Source organism: Phasianus colchicus, chromosome 2, assembly GCF_987193195.1.
Source record: "Phasianus colchicus chromosome 2, bPhaCol1.hap1.1, whole genome shotgun sequence".
NCBI lineage: Eukaryota > Metazoa > Chordata > Aves > Galliformes > Phasianidae > Phasianus > Phasianus colchicus.
Window position 1 is genome coordinate 86,483,936 of NC_143437.1, and position 17,181 is coordinate 86,501,116.

A 17,181-nucleotide genomic window follows, 5' to 3' on the forward strand; every position below is an offset into this window, starting at 1 on the left:
TGGGGGAGTTGGAACTTGATGATCCTTGGGGCCCCTTCCAACCCAAACCATTCTATGATTCTCTGGTTCTGTGAAGTTAACGCAAAATGAACCTCTTCAAGGTTTACAAAATAGGGTGGAAACAGAATGAACCGAAGACAGCAAAAGTTTCCTTTCATCCTATAGCAATGTAGCAACAGAGAACACTTGGAGAGGATCCAAAGGAGAGTCAGGAGACTGGAGCATCTCCCCTGCAAAGACAAGCTGAGGGAGCTGGGCTTGTTCAGCCTGGAGAAAAGACGACTGCGGGGTGAAAGGCGTTGCAGCCTTTCAGTACCTAAAGGGAGCCTACAAACAGGAGGGGAATCAACTCTTTGAAAGGGTGGATAACTGCAGGACAAGGGGAAATGGTGTTAAGTTGAGGGAGGGAAGATTTAGGTTGGATGTCAGGGGGAAGTTCTTTACTATGAGAGTGGTGAGGTGCTGGAACAGGCTGCCCAGAGAGGTTGTGGATGCCCCGTCCCTGGAGGTGTTCAAGGCCAGATTGGATGGGGCCCCGGGCAGCCTGGTCTAGTATTAAACGGGGAGGTTGGTGGCCCTGCATGTCGCAGGGGGGTTGGAGCTTCATGATCCTTGAGGTCCCTTCCAACTCTGGCCATTCTGTGATTCTGTGAAGGTAACAGCTTACCAAGTGCCCAGCACCAAGAGGAATAACTGTATGCAAGTTAGACCCTCAAGTTTCATCACTTGCTAAAATATTTGGATTATACAAACATCAAGTCCTATAATTTACATTTATGTGTGGGTATAATGTTTGTGTAGTGCTAAAGCTTACTTAACTGAGTATTACTACTACTTGTTTTAAAATTATACACAAATTCTTCAACTATTGCATCTAATACTAGCTTTTTAAACTAAATGATAGCTTTGGTTACACATCTATACCTCCAGCAAGTTCCATAACACGCACAAACAAGCAGAATCCAACTGATTTTAGCATGCTTAAACATACAACCATGTATACAGATACACTTGCACAATAGAAGCCTATTATTTTCACCCATATTGAGAATTATGCAGTAAGTTACATTCCTGAAGAATTTCATAAGTTCATTCTTTCATTTTAATGTTCTTAAGAGTTAAGTACTCTCTGAATCTGGGTTCTATGATACCACCTATAACCTTTTGTAAATACTGTTTGTTAACTTGCTTTTGTAATTACAGTTTTCAATTAAGTGTTAGTTAATGAAGTAGACCAAAGTTTCTCTTATTCCAGCACCAAATTACACCATTTAACCCTCATTTCTGCAAGTTCAGAACCACAATTTAACAACAGTTCTCCAAGTTTAGGAGTTACGTTTGTTTTGGATCTTTTTCAAAGTACACATTTCATGTTTAAAACAGAAGAATTAAAACCACCTTAATGACAATTTAAAAAAGCATCAGGCACGCCCTATGTGATACAGATCCAGAAAGTAACACACTTACAGCTTCAAATGATAAGTTAACATGATCCAAGAACTTCTGCCTCAGGCCGTCAGTCAGTTCGTGGAAGCGATATCGAAATAGATCCATTTCTTGTTGAAGAAACCAACGTCTGAGTTCCTCACTGCAGAAAAATAATGTAAACAATCATGTTTTCTGATTATGCATTCTCCATTCTCTCACCACCATGTAGATGCCAAACCCTGTGAATACAACTTGAAATGCAAGTCTGACTTTGTCACGGAACCCACAAACTAAGAAGCTTGGAAGAGAAGGCAAAGAACCTTCAGAAAGGAGAGGTTAAATAAGAAAGGATACTGTAAAAACAGCACTGTACATTAAGCAAAGAACAGACTGGAATCAGCCTAGAGAAAAAATGTATATTTCACTGAGGTTCAGTGCCATACAAATGCAACATCTAACACATGACAAAAGAAAAAAAAAGAGTTTAGCAGCTGCAGGTGAGCAAGGAGAACCACAAACAAGAACACAAGGACAAAATATCTACTCAAAATATAGGTTGGAAATGTAAGTAGCTCTTATTCAAATTACAGTTTCAGACAGAAAGGCTTTGGTAATGTGTTCTGTAAAGTATAGCCCTGTGTACTGATAGATTTGTTACTATAGATGTATCGATAATCTATGCAACCTATGGAAGGTGATGAACAAACTTCTGCAGTTCCTCTGTGGTCATCCTGGCCAGTAACAAAATTCTATTACCAGACAATTTTACTCTTGTCCTTTACGTTGAATTTGTTTCCCTAAGCAATAAAGAAATAAATAATGATATCAAGAATATGGGATGCCAGGCAGTCTCTGGTTCTGCCTTTCCTCTGGAAGAGCAGATCAAAGGCTGTAGTACCCACTTACCCACTTAAGGTACCTAAGCAAAGTCACACTGAACTTATCTCTAACATAATACACTTATTTACCTAGATTGTTCCTATAGCTGACAGACTGACTTAAGAGATTGCTTACATGAATAACATTACCGTACCTATAAAGCACACACTTCAAAATGAACATTTATGGAAACATCATCTTTAAAGCATCAATCTTTTCCTCACATAACAGGAAAATTGTACTTCATTTCCAAATCCAAATGACTTACATTCCTTATTACCACTTAGAGAAACGTACATTCTCATTACAGAAACACATTAGCAATAACATTTATTATCAAAGCCACAAGTTTAAGTGAAAAGCAGTGTTGCTGTGATCACATGGTGAAGCGAGCTGCTATAGTTGCAGGTAGCTGAAATACAGAAGTGAGGAACACCTCCCACCTTTTTTAGTTGAATACTCAATTTTCTGTTTGTGAATCTGATGGTCTAATTTAGTATGAAAAAAATAACTCCTGCATACACATAAAAAATCCTACTCATCCCACAGGATGTGTTAAGAAAAACAGATGTATACTGATGCTTCAAAGTAGATACAAGTACTTTAGAAAGACTTGAAAATGCTCCTAGAGCTAGCAGATCACTTTCCACCATTAAATATCAGCTCAGTTACCAACCCCTTCAGTCAACATGTGAAGTCAGAGCATGGGCCAGAATTCTATCTTGCTTGGCAGCCAAAACCAGAAGATTGCAGAAGGTAAAGGAAAGGCCTGCATTTAATAGCTCATGTTTATGTTGTGTGACAGAACACAAAAAGTAAACTTTTGTGCTGACTGAAAAGATTTTCACTATCAGAGAAAAGGCAAAGATTTTCTCTTCCATGTTAAACAGTTAACATGAAGTTTATGCCCTCACACCTGCTGAGGTTCTTGCTAGCTGAAAAAGTGAAGAGAGATGCAACAGAAGCAGAAATGCATGGTCATGGCCTGCATACAAAGTAAAGTTCTTTTTATAGCTGTGCTTGCCATGGAAGTGAATGAAACAAGATAATTCTGTTTCTTGGTCTTGCTGGATATAAGTGATGTTAGAGGTGTGTATGAAAGGTACGAATGAATCTGTTCACTCAAGATTGCACAAATCATATCTTAGGAACGTTACACAGGAATAAGTTTTAAAGCCTTGGATTTCAGAAGGCAGAAGGACAGCGAAAGGTTACGACCGTGTTACCAGTTCAAACAACAATGTGCAGCTGACTGCTTCATGCCATTTTGGCCATGTACAAATCAGTACAAAACAAAATCCACATTATGAGAGGCATGACAGAGAAAAAAGCTGATGAAGACTTGTACCCCTGGGTGGCACTGTTGGACTGCTAGAAACAAGTGGTGTAGCAGAACAGGCCTGTCAACACCCCCTCTGCCAAGCCACTGGAAACTGAAATCAAGCAACTTTGCAGCTATGTTAAGCACACTTTTCAAAGACTGCTATCTTAGCAGCTTTCACCACCTAATGTAACAATTTGTGCCAGGTTCATTTTTTCTGACCTAATACAATACAATCGTGCAGAACTAGGTATTTATTCTTTTTGACAGATTTATCTTTTGGGGAACATCTGGCTTTAGAACGTAAGAATATTTCATTTCAGAAATAGCCACTCCTCAAGAGAGAACACACACTTTGTACTTGCTAGTTTTAACTATAAAAGCAGGACTGCAACGGCAAGGAGTCAGGATAATGCACAACAAAGCTGCTAACAGACATAAAGCACTGACAACCTCTGTAACTTCATCCAGAGCCTATAGCTGAAACTGAATGAAAGCACTTGGCAGGACAAACAACATGCCTTAGATTTCACGTGACTAAATAAATAATTAATTAAATATCAATTACTTTAAAAGAAAATAATAGTCAAGGGAGAAAACCCCAGATTCAGTATTTTTAGTTTCTGAGAAATAAGGCTTTCTTTAGACAGTACTACAAAGCTTATTCACATAATCAGGTTATTCTCTTCATTTGGTCAGTAAGCAACAGCTGACAGAGAAGTTCACTTAAATTTTCTCTAATTGGGTAAATCAATGACTGACAAGACCTTTTGATTTCTTTCTTGAAAATAAAGAAAGAGACTTATATCAATGCTCCATGCACAAAATCAACAGTTTCTATATTACAAAACTTTAAAAATAATCTGGATATTAATTTTGATCCTGAATATCTCTTAACATCAGAGTTGAAATTGAATTTCCAGAAAAGTAAGCCTCTACTTGAACCTACCTTTATGTTTAGTAGCCAAACAGCCCTATACAAACTATAGTAACACATATATACATACACACACACTTAAACTTACTAATAAGATAAAGAGTAATCCAAAAAGTACTTACGACTGACAGTAAGCAAGGCGCAATATGAAATGAGAAATATGGTCCTTTCTTCTTGCATCATAATCATCCTCAGCCAAAGCCTACAGAAAAATTTATTATTTCAGAGATCTGATCCCCCCAGGATTAGAAATCCACAGTTCATTCACCTCTGCTGTTTCACATCATATTAATACTTACATCTATAACCACAAACACAGGACTATTAAAGAAGCAGACTGCCCAAAAGAAAGACAAATCCTGACAAACTGCCAGAATTTAAGCATTGGGAATAGTAATCTGTGCAGAATTTCTGAAGAGTGTACAGAAAATAGAGTGCAAAGGAAATAGTTCCTTGTTTTCATTTATACTTACTCTGTAGGGAAACTTAAGTCTCCGGAGCTCAGCCTCCAGCTTAGTTTTGTACGCATCACCACTTTTTACATAGCTCACACCAAGGTTTTCAACTACCTTGAGCACTGAAAGAAGGGAAAAAAAAAGTCCATATAGTTACAATATAGTTAGTTGTAGTCCATAGTCACAGCATGCAGGTAGTGACAGGATGAGGGGAAATAGCTTTAAACTGGAAGAGGGTAGATTTAGGCTAGATATCAGGAAGAAATGCTTTACTGTGAGGGTGGTGAGACACTGGAACAGGTTGCTCAGTGAGGTTGTGAATGTCCCCTCCCTGGAGGCATTCCAGGCCAGAGTGAATGGGGCTTTGAGCAACCTGGTGTAAAGGGAGGTGCCCCTGCCTATAGCAGGGGATTGGAACTGGATGATCTTAAAGGTCCCTTCCAACCCAAACCATTCTATGATTCTATGATTACATATTGAAAAGAAATCTAACTCTATCATGACTTGAAAAAAGGATTAAATAAAGGCCACGCAAACTCCTGTTAGCAGCACAGGGAGCAAAAGGGTAAGAAGTCAGGAGGACAAAGCATGGCCCAATTCATCCATAGCCCACAGGACCTATCATAGAATCATTAAGGTTAGAAGAGAACAGCTTGTCCAACCACTGACCCATCACCGCCATGCCTATTATGTCGCTGAAACCCAACAGCTCACCAGCCCTGAAATCCAGGCAGGGAGCAGAGCAGGGAGACACCCAATACACAGGTCAGCCCCAGAACACCCAGTTACACTGTAGTGACAGACCCGCATTCTGTGGCTCTCTAGGGGCACTGTTCCAAGCCATGAGATCAGTGCCTGCACAGAGAGACACCCAATCGAGATATCCAGAGACACTGAAACACTCTCATGAAAAACAAGGTTATAACCCAAAACCACACAATTCTGACTGCTATACACTGAAATTGAACTGTGAAATCATTCAGAGCTCTTTAAAATAGCTACAGCTACAAACTCTCCTTTAACAGGCCTTCATTTTAACACGAGGGAGCTGCTAACTTAAATCAGCAACAGGCAAAGGGCACCTAGGCCAGTCCAGAACACAATCTGCTAGAAAAATAAAAGCTTCGAGACGTCTGGACCGGAATAGCACATTTAGGCGGGCTCCCAGGCCGAGGGCTGCCGCACACTACTCACGCCTCAGACGGTCCACGGCGAAGCTCTCGAACTCGACCAGCGAGATGCTCTCGGTGGGTGGCTCCTGGTAGAACTGCAGGCTGTGGGGGTACGGCTCCCGCCTGTCCCCCGCCAGCCTCAGGTGCCGCGCTCTGCTGCTGAACTCCATCTGCCGACAGGGATGAGGAAAACAGAAAGGGGCGAGGTGGTCTGAAGGGTCACACAAGACCCCGCCAGCCCCAAGCCAACATCCCGACCCGCTCCCACGCACCGGCAGCTCTACCCCTTCCCGCGCAGCGGTCGCCCCGCCTACTTCCGGCTCGCTTACTTCCGCCCTGTGGTACCGCGCCCCCAGACACGCCTCCCTGCCCCGCCCCGCTTTTGCCCACAAACAACATGGCGGCTGCGCTCACAGGCGGCCATGTCGTCTGTGGGCTCTCCAGCCGCGGAAGGAACTCTCTGGTAGTTCTCCCAGCACCTGCAGCGGGAAGGCTGAACCTGCAGTTCCCGAGGCTGCAGTGAGGCACAGCAGGGCGTAGCCCTTGGTCTGACTGAACTTCATGAGGTTCGTGCAGGCCTTCCTCTCAAGCCCTTCGTGGTCCCTCTGGATGGCATCCCTTCAGTGTGCCAGCTGCACCGCTCAGCTTGGTGTCATCCTCAACCTGCACTCGGTCCACGTTGCCGACAAAGATATTAAGTAGTGCTGGCCCTAGTGCTGACTCCCGAGGACACCAGTCATCGCTGGTCTCAGCCTGGATGTTGAGCCATTAATGGCAGCGCTTTGAATGTGATCAGCCAGCCAGTTCCAGCTAGTGTTGGAACCAACTAAACAATTAGAAGTTGGTGGATTGTCGTGTGAGAAATTCAGATTGCTAACGGATGGACAATCAGAACTGGCATTCAGGTTATGCCTACAAAGTCAGGAAAATCCGTGTCTTAGGCTAGCAACCCACTCCAATTACTCTACAAAATAAGGCAGCCACATCCAAATTGCTGTGAGAGTAGTGCTGTGCTCATGCTACCCAGAACGAAGTGTGCCACTTGCTCTGGGCCAGGCCTCTGCCAGGGATCATTTGGACAGTTTGAACAGATCCAGGTCTGTTCTCTGGGAGAGAAGAAAAAAATAAAAAAACTATTTTTCTGTATATTTTTCTATTTAACTCAAAGCATCTTTACTTAAATAGCCAATGTTCATATCTCCTTTTTTTTTTTTTTTTTTTTTTTTCCCCCTTTCTCTGTATGCCACTAATGTTGCTCTGGAGTAGGAGTAAACCTGCCAAAATCCATCCAGACATTGCCAGAAGGGAAGAGGTTTTGCCTCTGTCTGACCACTGCGTTGTTTGATACCCAAGAGCTGTTGTTCAAACTGTCAGTGCGTGGTCCAGGACAAAATCAAGGAGAAAAATGAAGAGTTTGCACATTTTCTGAGTGCTGTATGTGACCAGGACAGGAGGGGGGGAAGTTTAACAATGCTGAGAGACCCTCTGGAGAAACCAGCAATGTTTTTAATTTTAATTTAAAATGATGTTTTAGGGTTTGGCATGTAGGCGGTGGTACCACCACTGTCTGCACTGTCTGTCACTATTTTTTCTACTGAGCATGTCCTGCTGCTTTTTAGAGTCAGCAGTTATATCTGTGCCCACCGTTTTTTCCTTTTTTTTGTTGGTTTTTTTTTTTTGTGTGTTTTTGTTTTTGTTGCATTACTAATTTTTTTTTTTTCCCATCTAATGCTGAGTACTGATCCTCAGTTGTCTGAAGTTAGGTAAAAATGTAATCTGCTTTAAAAAAAAAAAAAATCAACTGTTTCCACATACATTATTGCAGCATATTGTCATAATAATAAGCATCTCTATTACTAAACTCAAATCTTGTGAGGGGGCTGCCAGCTCCTTTACACTGAAATCCTTTTCTTGGGAAAAGGAAGCAAAGAAAGAAAAATATATCACCTTGGGGGAAAACTCCCCAAACCGCTATTCAATAGGTGTCATGACCCAGACTTTCCTACTGACTTACCAAAACCCATACACAACTGACAGTTTTCACAATAACATTTTACTTTTACCATTTCTATTTTCACCATTTCCACAGCAACATTGCCAGTAGACTCTGACTTTAGAAGTGTTTTTTAACAGAATCGCTGGTGTTCCAACTACCCACCTCACAAATGTTTTACAACATCCATATGGCCAGCTGTCAAACTGTCCCCACCACCCCAACCAAACACAGTCCGATCCAACGTACCTCAAACTCCTAATGTTGTGCTACCTAATTAACAGAAAAACAAAGCCCTTATTTTGCAATAAACATGATTGCACATTATCTACTCCCCTGTTGTACTGATTAGCAGTGTCCACAGCAGCGCTAATTCTTTGGAGCCCAGTTATTTTCTACTTGCATAACTACAGCTGTTAAGAAGGTAAATATGGTGTTGTCTCTTTTTCAAGCTACCCCGTGATCTCACTATGTCATCTCACAAGGATGCTTGGAGCCCTTATGGTTAATTTATCCTTAATCTTATTTACTGCTTCTATCATCAGCTTGAGTGAATTCTCATATAATATAGTCACTATACATATTGTTCTCATAACTTGTTTTCTTGATATTTCAATTTCTTCAAATATTCTTCAAATATTTGAATATTTTTAAAAGTTATTGTTTACTGAGTCTTCAGATTTCTCCATCTTGTAGCTCAGTTCCTTTAGTGACCTGGCTTTCCCAGACACCCTAACTGCCTTAGTGCTGGAGCGTATCTCTGTCCTTACTGGCCCACCCACTCTTTGTATGACTGTTCTGCAGTAACTTTTTCTGCTTTATGCTTTTTATTACTTTTTTAAATATTTGCCATCCAGGTTATATTGAGGCTTTTTTCCTGACAGTGATAAGCAGACACCTTTCTGTTAACTATAAAAAAATGGCAAATGTTCTGAGCTGGCCTTTAAATTCCTTCAGTTTCCAAAGTGAGCAAGGCATGAATCATGCACTGAAGAAAGGCTCAGGGGGCTATTTTGGTCAGAATACATTCTTGGTCTCTCAGCATTAATATATTTAAGTAGAAGTAATGATGGTTACATCCCTTATGACATTCTAAGTCAATTATCAGAGCTTTTGGATTAAGGATTGTGTTCCCATATTGCCTGTCCAAAACTCTAGTACATAGGTGGAGGAAATCTAGATACGTCTCACAGTCATCTTAAATTTATCCTGATAGGTCTTCTCACTGCATGCATCTTCAGAACACTTAGGCTGCTGTGGTGAACAGGGTTACCAGCCCTATGTTCTGTTAGATATCTTGTTTTCAATCCCTTAGCATCATTTTTCAGGGTACTTCTCAGGGAAGGATCTGTCCTGCCCCTGTGCAAGGCTTTTTTGGAAGTACACCATTCTTATACACTGTTACAAGATGGTCATGTGCTTTAAATATTTTTGCCTGACGTTCCGGGGCTTTGGGGTCTGTTTTGTTGTGGGTTTTCTTCCTCTGACAATTCTTGACTATTTGATTAATGTTAGAGAGAGGCTGAAGCATCAAAGATAGGACATTCCCAAAATCAAAGAAATTAGAGCCTGGAAAAAAGGAGAGAGAGACTGAAATTCCTACCATGTGAAAGATCAGCAGAACTCAGCTACTTTCCTGTGCGGAGCAGCAGTGACCAAGCAGTTAACACAAACATCCTGCCCAATCGCCATAAATACAGCTTCAGCTCATCCGCTGCATAGTTGTTCCTAAACAAACAGACAAGAAGATTTGAAAAATAAAGCATCAGAGTTTAGAAAGCAGATTAATTTGTAGACTGAGCGTATTCTGCTGCACATGGATCTTCTCCTTCTTTTTCCAAGCATAACACACCATATTTAAATGTGAGCTTCTGAGATGTGGAAACCAGTTTTTCAGTCTGCCTACCCATGTGGATACTGACATTTTCTTTTCTTGGAAATTGTAACCACTGAACTAATCTACAAGAAGAAAATGCATTTGTTACATGTAACACATTTGCTCCATTTCTAATACTCTTTCGAGATTAATCCATTTTGTACCTGTACAGTAGTAAAGAATGGGATCCTCTCTTATCAAGTAATCTGTAAGTAATTGAAAAATATCATTAATTCCAAAAATACTGCTATCCAAAATAAAACGGTACCATGTGAAACTTATTCATGTGTATGTATCCAAGATTTCAATCATTTTTAAACCATATAAAACATTAATTATAAGGACAGAGAATAATACAAAGAAGGTTTAAAATATTTTTATAAGGAGAATCACTACTGTCTGAAAATTTCGAAGTATGACTCTGTCTGTAGCAAAGGAAACTCACCGCTGTTTAAGAATTTTCTTTTGGGTGTTTATTTAGGGGTAGTGAATAACACAGACATGGCCAGACAGATTTCCCATTTTGAGCTTATGACCTGATCATGAAAAAATGTTCTATTCAGTACTGACAAATGCTGAGTTTTCTAATGCCCAGTTGCTGTGCAAAACAGTCTGTAAAATTCCAACCTAACCATAATTGGCAGTTGTGTTAGGCTTACCAGGAGCACTTCCACTGTTACAAGTGGAAGCCCCAAAAATAAACACCAAAGGAGACACGGAGATCCAGTGTGCCACATCTGGAGCCACTATGCCTGCACCTATCTTTCAAGATCTCCTTTAAAAAGGAGTCATTGCCTATGGGACTATTAAAAATAGGTAAGTGCTCTGCTGACCTCTAAAAGGACATCCAGTCTGCATAAATTTATGTGCCTGGGTAGCTGATTTATTTTCCTTTTGTTTGCCTCATTTATTTGTTTGGTTTTTGTTTTTGTTGTTGTTGCTGTTTCAAATGCAACATTGATGAGGCACATTAGTGAAAACATAAACGTTATTGCAAGTTTTGGGAAAACATTCTCCCTTACATGAAATAGTAAGTCCTGTTCCCTATTATGAGTTAATACCAACATAAGGAGTTCAAGGTAACTCTCATATTTCTCATGCAAGCACAATTCCAAATTAATTGGAAGCTGTTGCAGGCAAACATGCAATATCAAGATAATGAGCATACTAGCTAATTCTTTATCCACCTTCCTACTAGAAACAAAATACTTGCATCACTTTGTCTTAGATTTTAGGATTTTGTCTTTATGTTACTTCTGTTTTATTATTGCCTCACCTTTGGTTGAGTGTCTGTGGAAATGGTGTTCAAGAAGCCACGCTGACTAGTTTACCAAAAACCAAACGTGAAAAGTTCAAATAAAGACCCCTCTCCCTACTAAATATTCCATAAAACTGCATTGGTTTGACTGGAAACAGAATCAAGCCTCAGAACTTAAACTTGAATCCCCACCCTGCAGCACTGATGACATCAGTTCCTACTGCAGCTCTCCTTGAAACTCAGAGCATGCTGATAAACTGTTGATTTATTTTCAGACTGCTGAACCAGAATAACTCTTGGCAGCAGTATCTTCGCAATCTTTCTTCAGACAATTGACATGAATATGTAGAAATCTCACATGCATATTGTTGTCTGGAAAACTGCACAGTACCATTGCAGAAAACAAATAAATCACTTTGAAATAATCAGTAAAAATTGCCCACAGTATAGCCACAACAAGTAGAAGGGACTACTATGCTTACACTTGAAAGGAAGACACAAAGTGTATCAGTTTCATGGTTATTAACAACATAGAGCTTTCAAAATAAAGCATTAGACTGTTGAACACCTCATGTTTTGTAACAAATCCAGCAACAGTTCAAGGGCACGAGCGAGTCATAATTAATCTAAATGAATCCAGTTGCTTTACGGTATATTTACATTTCAAGTGGGACTGAGGTACTATTATAAAAAGCATAAGTTTTTGTTTTGTTTTGCTTTTTTTTCTAGCAAAATGTCCCAAATGCTTTCAACAGTGAATGCATTCTCTTTATAGATAAAGTATTTTAACTTACCTACATGGGTGTCTGAATGGTGTTACATGCTTCAGTGTGTATAGTTTTGCATCCTCAGTGAAATGCATACAGTTGATCATGGGCACAAATGATGGCAGATGTGTAATTAAATACTGAGCATGGAGTACATGTGCAAGTATTGAGCACCTCACAAATTCATGACAAATATAATGACCTCTGTGATCATCTGATACTCCATTCTGGTGTTCTTCATGCTCATGTTGATGCAGCGTACAACCACCATCTCAGAGACTTTTTTTCAAGAGTTGTAAAGACTGGAAATCTCAAAGAAACAAAAGTCCTTTGGGTTTTCTTCCTACAATTTCCACACATCATAAAAAGAACTTTCTGAGTAAATTTGTTCAAACAAGATTGAACTTTTTGTTGTATCCCAACAGATTTAATGATATTTTATTATTTTTTAAAAAAAGTTTCTGTCTTATATTTGTTCCTGTAGAGGCTCTCTATTGAATGCAAAATCTTTCTCTTACTCTTGAGGCATAGGCCTACGGCCTATCTGAGATTTATAGTAAGACTTTGCAAACAGCTCTTCAAAGCAATGTTTTTACACATGACAACAAGAGTGGGGCTGGTACAGACTATTGCTTATTTTCTTAGATTTACCACTCAGTAAAATGTAGTACTTATTCTTTATAGTTCAGCTGTAGTATCTTACAAAGCCAAACACAGTTGTCTTGTTCCTTTTAACTAAGGGCAGATTTTTATTTTTTTTTCCCCCCAAGTATAAGTTGCTTTCCCCTTCTCCTTGCAGCAGAAAAGCAGAATAATTATAAAGGGTTGCCTGGTTGACAAAGATGCAGAATATTTCTACTATGGTCTCCACAAAGAAGTTCTAAAATAGTCTGTAAGTTTTCCAGGTTTCTGTTTTTTTTGTTGTTGTTTTCGTTGTTGTTGTTGTTTTGTTTTCTGATGTTTCTGTTTTGTTTTTCATTTTTCTTTTATTGGGGCTAGTTAGTTCTAGATTTCATCCCTTATTTTCCTCTTTATGGGTGTGGACACTTTTACTTTTTTATGTCTACATTGATGTGACCTCAGCCTGACAGTACATTATGGGAAGCTGGAAGATTTATTGGCAGAAGAGAACCTCTTGGAAAAAGAGCTGGGTAGTGGTAGTTGGAGAATGAGTCAGTGTCTGGAGTCCAGCTGTGCATTCCACACAAGCCTGACCATAGCTGGGTTACTCAGATCTGTTCAACTGCCTGAAACTGGCTGTTTAAGAAAGGAATAGGTTTCATGTATCCAGGATACATTTTTGGCTAAGAACATTCTAATAAGGCAGCAATTTATATTTCTTTCTTCTCATTGTTATTAATATTGCAGTGGAGAACAGGAACTATGCTCTTGGAAAAGCAATTTGTGATACATACCAGCATGTCTTAAGGATGCTGTGGCATCAACATCTTAAAATGCACCAAGGGTAGTTGGATCTGTAATGAGTTCTGTGACTATTATTGTAGAAACACCTACATCCAAACCCTGGGAGGGAAAGTAGCATCATTCCTTATTGCACTCTTTTATAATGGTAGGACATTAAGTAGTACAGCATCAGCTCCCAATGGGTATTATTTAACTAGCAGGTTGAGCTACAAGGCTTACTGCATCAACATGCCAAACTTGAAGTTCTAACCTTTGAACAATACAATATGCAAAGGAAAAAAATATCCTTTAAATGTCTTAAGAGATTGTTGACAAATATTGAGTTTCATAGCATTTTGTTCAAATTAAGTTCTCACAAATTTATCTTCTTAATCTCTTCCACTAAAAAACAATTACTTCTAAAGGAAACATTCCTCACAGATTACAGGAAGGACCTCAGAATGATACAGGAGATACATCTTACCTAAGTTTATTGTCAAGACTGAAAGAAAAAGAATAAATTAATTCTGTATTACTTATATCTTTCCATTTCTTCCTATTTAATAACCCTGAAAGTTTTAAAAGTGTACTTAAGGAATTTTCTTTTTACTTTTAATGTAAGATCCATGGAAATAAATATTTAAAATGAAATAATACCGAGAAGCTATGACTCTTTGTCATACACAAAGGCCAGGATGAAAAAAAAGCCAGGATTGAAATTTAATCTTATTTAGTATAGAAAAACTTTTGACAGTCAGCTGGGATCGGAAGAACATTTGGAGGCAACATACATATTCAGGCTGTGATGATATCCAAAGCAGTTTCAGCTCTTTGAACATGGTTGCATACTTTCTCCTCAGTTTTTGACTTAGTCGCTGCCATTGTAATTGTAGACAAGCAGACCTGAAGCTGAGGAGGGCAAACCTGACAAGGTGACGTGTCTTGAATCTCATGGGCATTAATAAGTCTTCTAGAATTTCAGATCCACTTATAGAGCAAGTGTAAAGCTAGTGTACAGCTGAGTTTCTGAATAGCTTTGTTTCAGCTGGGAATGGAGAGTGAACCACACAGGTCATTCAAAAAAATCTCTTTAAAGTATCAAAGACCTGGACTAATTCCTGAGCTCTGCATGGCATTAGAAATAAATCCCTTAGTATCAGAACACATGCAATTTGTCTTCCTATGTATCATTGTCTTTTCTGTCCCCTATGCACTGCACACTGCTCCATGCCACACACAGTAACCCCACATTTTCTCCACTCTTGTTCCCTGGCTCCTTTCTTCTTCACTCCAAGAAAAAGAAAAAAAAAACAGTGCAGGTACAGAGCCTGGCCTAAAGTCTTATTAGCTAAGACATGGCAATCAAATATGATGAATGATTTCTGTCCTTTGTGAGCATACTCACTTATCTAGGTCTTTTTCTTGTACTTAGTTGCCACTTTTCAGACATGTTGAATGTTGCCATCTTTAAGATGCTTTCATATATTATTATTTGTTTTAATTTAGCCCACGGTTTCCAGAGTTACTGGAGAGAGCTCTTCAATTTCCTCATGCATTAAGTGGTTTAAGGATGACTAGGTACTAAAGCATCATAATTACAGATGAAGTGGAACAGGAGTTTATATCTACAAAAATCCAGAAACAACAATATTTATCATCCAGAGCCTTTATGTATGGTGAAGAAGTAGTAAGAGCAGCACAGAGCAGCTCTCAAGAGAGTCCCTTTATAAATTTCAAGAGGATCAAGCTAGACTGACAGTTCTCAGTTAACAGAAGATCACTAGAGGATGACTCTCACGTGAGGTGAGCTTGAGGCAGTCAGCAATCTCCTCAGGACATTAGTTACATATCATCACAGTTATTCCATCTTGAAGGTAGAATAAGCTATCACAAATTCATATGAGGAGGAAAGCAATGATTGAATCTTTTTTTCTAAGCAACAAAGACATATCCTCTTGACATATCTTTCACAAAAAAGTTCGAGCTACATGATGGTTTAGGAAAAAAAATCCTTTATGTATATTTTTCAAAAGCAAGGGAAAAAAGGCTCTAAAGTCAACACAATAAATAGAAAAGATACAAATTAACTCCCACCAAAATTAAGGTGACTGATAAATAGTCAGTAGTCAGAGAGGCTTGGTACTCAAGAAAATCTGAAGCTTTTAAAGTGGAAAATATAAATCTAAAAGAAGAGTGCCACGGGTCACTAGCCCTGTAAGTGGGACACTGGATAAAATGCCAGTATCCTTTCATAGCAACCATCACCAAGGACATCAGTTATAGAACGTGAAGTGAAAATACAAACAGATAAATATACTTCTGACAGTGGAGCAAAAATGGGCTGTTTTCTGTCTGTAGTGCTGATTAATGGAATGTTGAACTATTTGGTGAAAAGCATCAATAGCTGTTGGTAGATCTTTTACAGTCACTGTCCATCACTCTCAGGAGTATTCTACAAGAAATTTACCAACCTGTATGCTGGCATATTAAAGCATTAGCTTTGCCTGATGGACTATCAGTAAGTAAAAGCAATCAATTAATTTATCTTTCTATTCACTAAGATCAGAACAGTACAGAACATAGGTTGCTTGTAGATCTTTTTACAGAAATACATGCATCTATACAAAATGCTGGACCTGCAAATACAGGAACAGCCCAAGAATCACAGAATCACAGCACCTAATTAAGGCAGTGTTTCTGACAGTGATCGGTACCAGAGGTTGCAAAGGAAATTACCACAGAGAACATGAAGCAAACAGCCATGGAGGAACTGATATATACAAGGACAGTTTCTTCCTGACTTGACATTTTAGCTAGTGTATGCCCTGAAAGATGCCATATTTACTGAGAACTACTGGCGATAGGTGGACAGTTGGACTGGATGATCTCATAGGTCTTTTCCAACCTTGGTGATTCTATGATATTACACCTTTTCCAAATTCAGTCTCTCTTATCACCTTAGCAATGTGCATTCTGTTAATAGAGCCCTACCTCTTTCTTTCTGTTAGTCCTGGTGGTAGGTGACGTCTCAGCAGCCCTGTATGTCTGTGGGAGAAGCCTGCCCTTCCCTGGCCATTGCTCCTGGCTGGGAGCAGGGACCCTGAGTGTCGTGTCTAGAGAAATGAGTGCATTAATCCTTAACCTAAGAGGCTGTTAAATACAAGCTGATTTTTGTATGAGTCAGAAAGCACTTACCACTTGTAAACTGTGCACATTCTGTTTGTGGAATATCATAGAACATAGCTGCCCATGTGCCCAAAAGACAGTTCAAAATCTGGACCATAAAAATTGAGATCTACTGGGTTCTTACTCTCAATGAGTCGAACAACCAACTCCATTGATTATGTGTTGTATAAAATGAGACGTTGTGTAAAATGGAGACAAGTTGGACATTTTAGAGTCTGTGCTGCAGATTCCTGACTGAAGCAAGTCTTTTTCAACATGACATTTTAATAATATATTTTTTTTAATCTCTGCAAAATCAGCCAATTCCTACCACCAGATTTGCTCAAACTGCAGTGATTCAGCCCTTGACATTTTTAGCAGATTCACCACAGGTCATTACTTGCAGCATACGTGTGCAGTTTGTTGAGTAGATTGCCCACAACCGTGCCTATTTTGTTTTTACAAGCATTTTTGTTCAGTTACATTGGACAAAACAGTCAGCTGTATTATATTTCATGAGATCATA

At 39.3% G+C, this 17,181-nt stretch overlaps 2 protein-coding genes across 5 annotated transcripts in view; one reads left to right on the plus strand and one right to left on the minus strand.

Moving 5' to 3' along the window:
• Positions 1–16,583, minus strand: part of PRIM2 (DNA primase subunit 2) — a 97,492-nt gene extending 80,909 nt beyond the window's left edge. Inside the window, exons 1-6 of one of the 4 annotated variants that reach the window (XM_090136220.1) lie at positions 16,482–16,583; positions 9,789–9,913; positions 6,215–6,362; positions 5,039–5,142; positions 4,688–4,767; positions 1,468–1,588 (exon numbers count right to left, since the gene is read on the minus strand). In XM_090136220.1, the coding sequence (XP_089992346.1) occupies positions 1,468–1,588; positions 4,688–4,767; positions 5,039–5,142; positions 6,215–6,362; positions 9,789–9,791 (456 nt within the window). In that variant the 5' untranslated portion in view covers positions 9,792–9,913; positions 16,482–16,583. Of the gene's footprint in view, positions 1–1,467; positions 1,589–4,687; positions 4,768–5,038; positions 5,143–6,214; positions 7,299–9,788; positions 10,303–11,337; positions 11,527–16,481 lie in introns of those variants that run through there. The other 3 variants (XM_090136221.1, XM_090136219.1, XM_031610736.2) reach the window with 3 other exon arrangements.
• RAB23 (RAB23, member RAS oncogene family) overlaps positions 10,683–17,181 on the plus strand; it is a 31,232-nt gene continuing 24,733 nt past the window's right edge. Inside the window, exon 1 of the mRNA XM_090136225.1 lies at positions 10,683–10,877. The gene's annotated coding sequence lies outside the window, so the exon portion shown is untranslated. The remainder of the gene's footprint in view (positions 10,878–17,181) is intronic.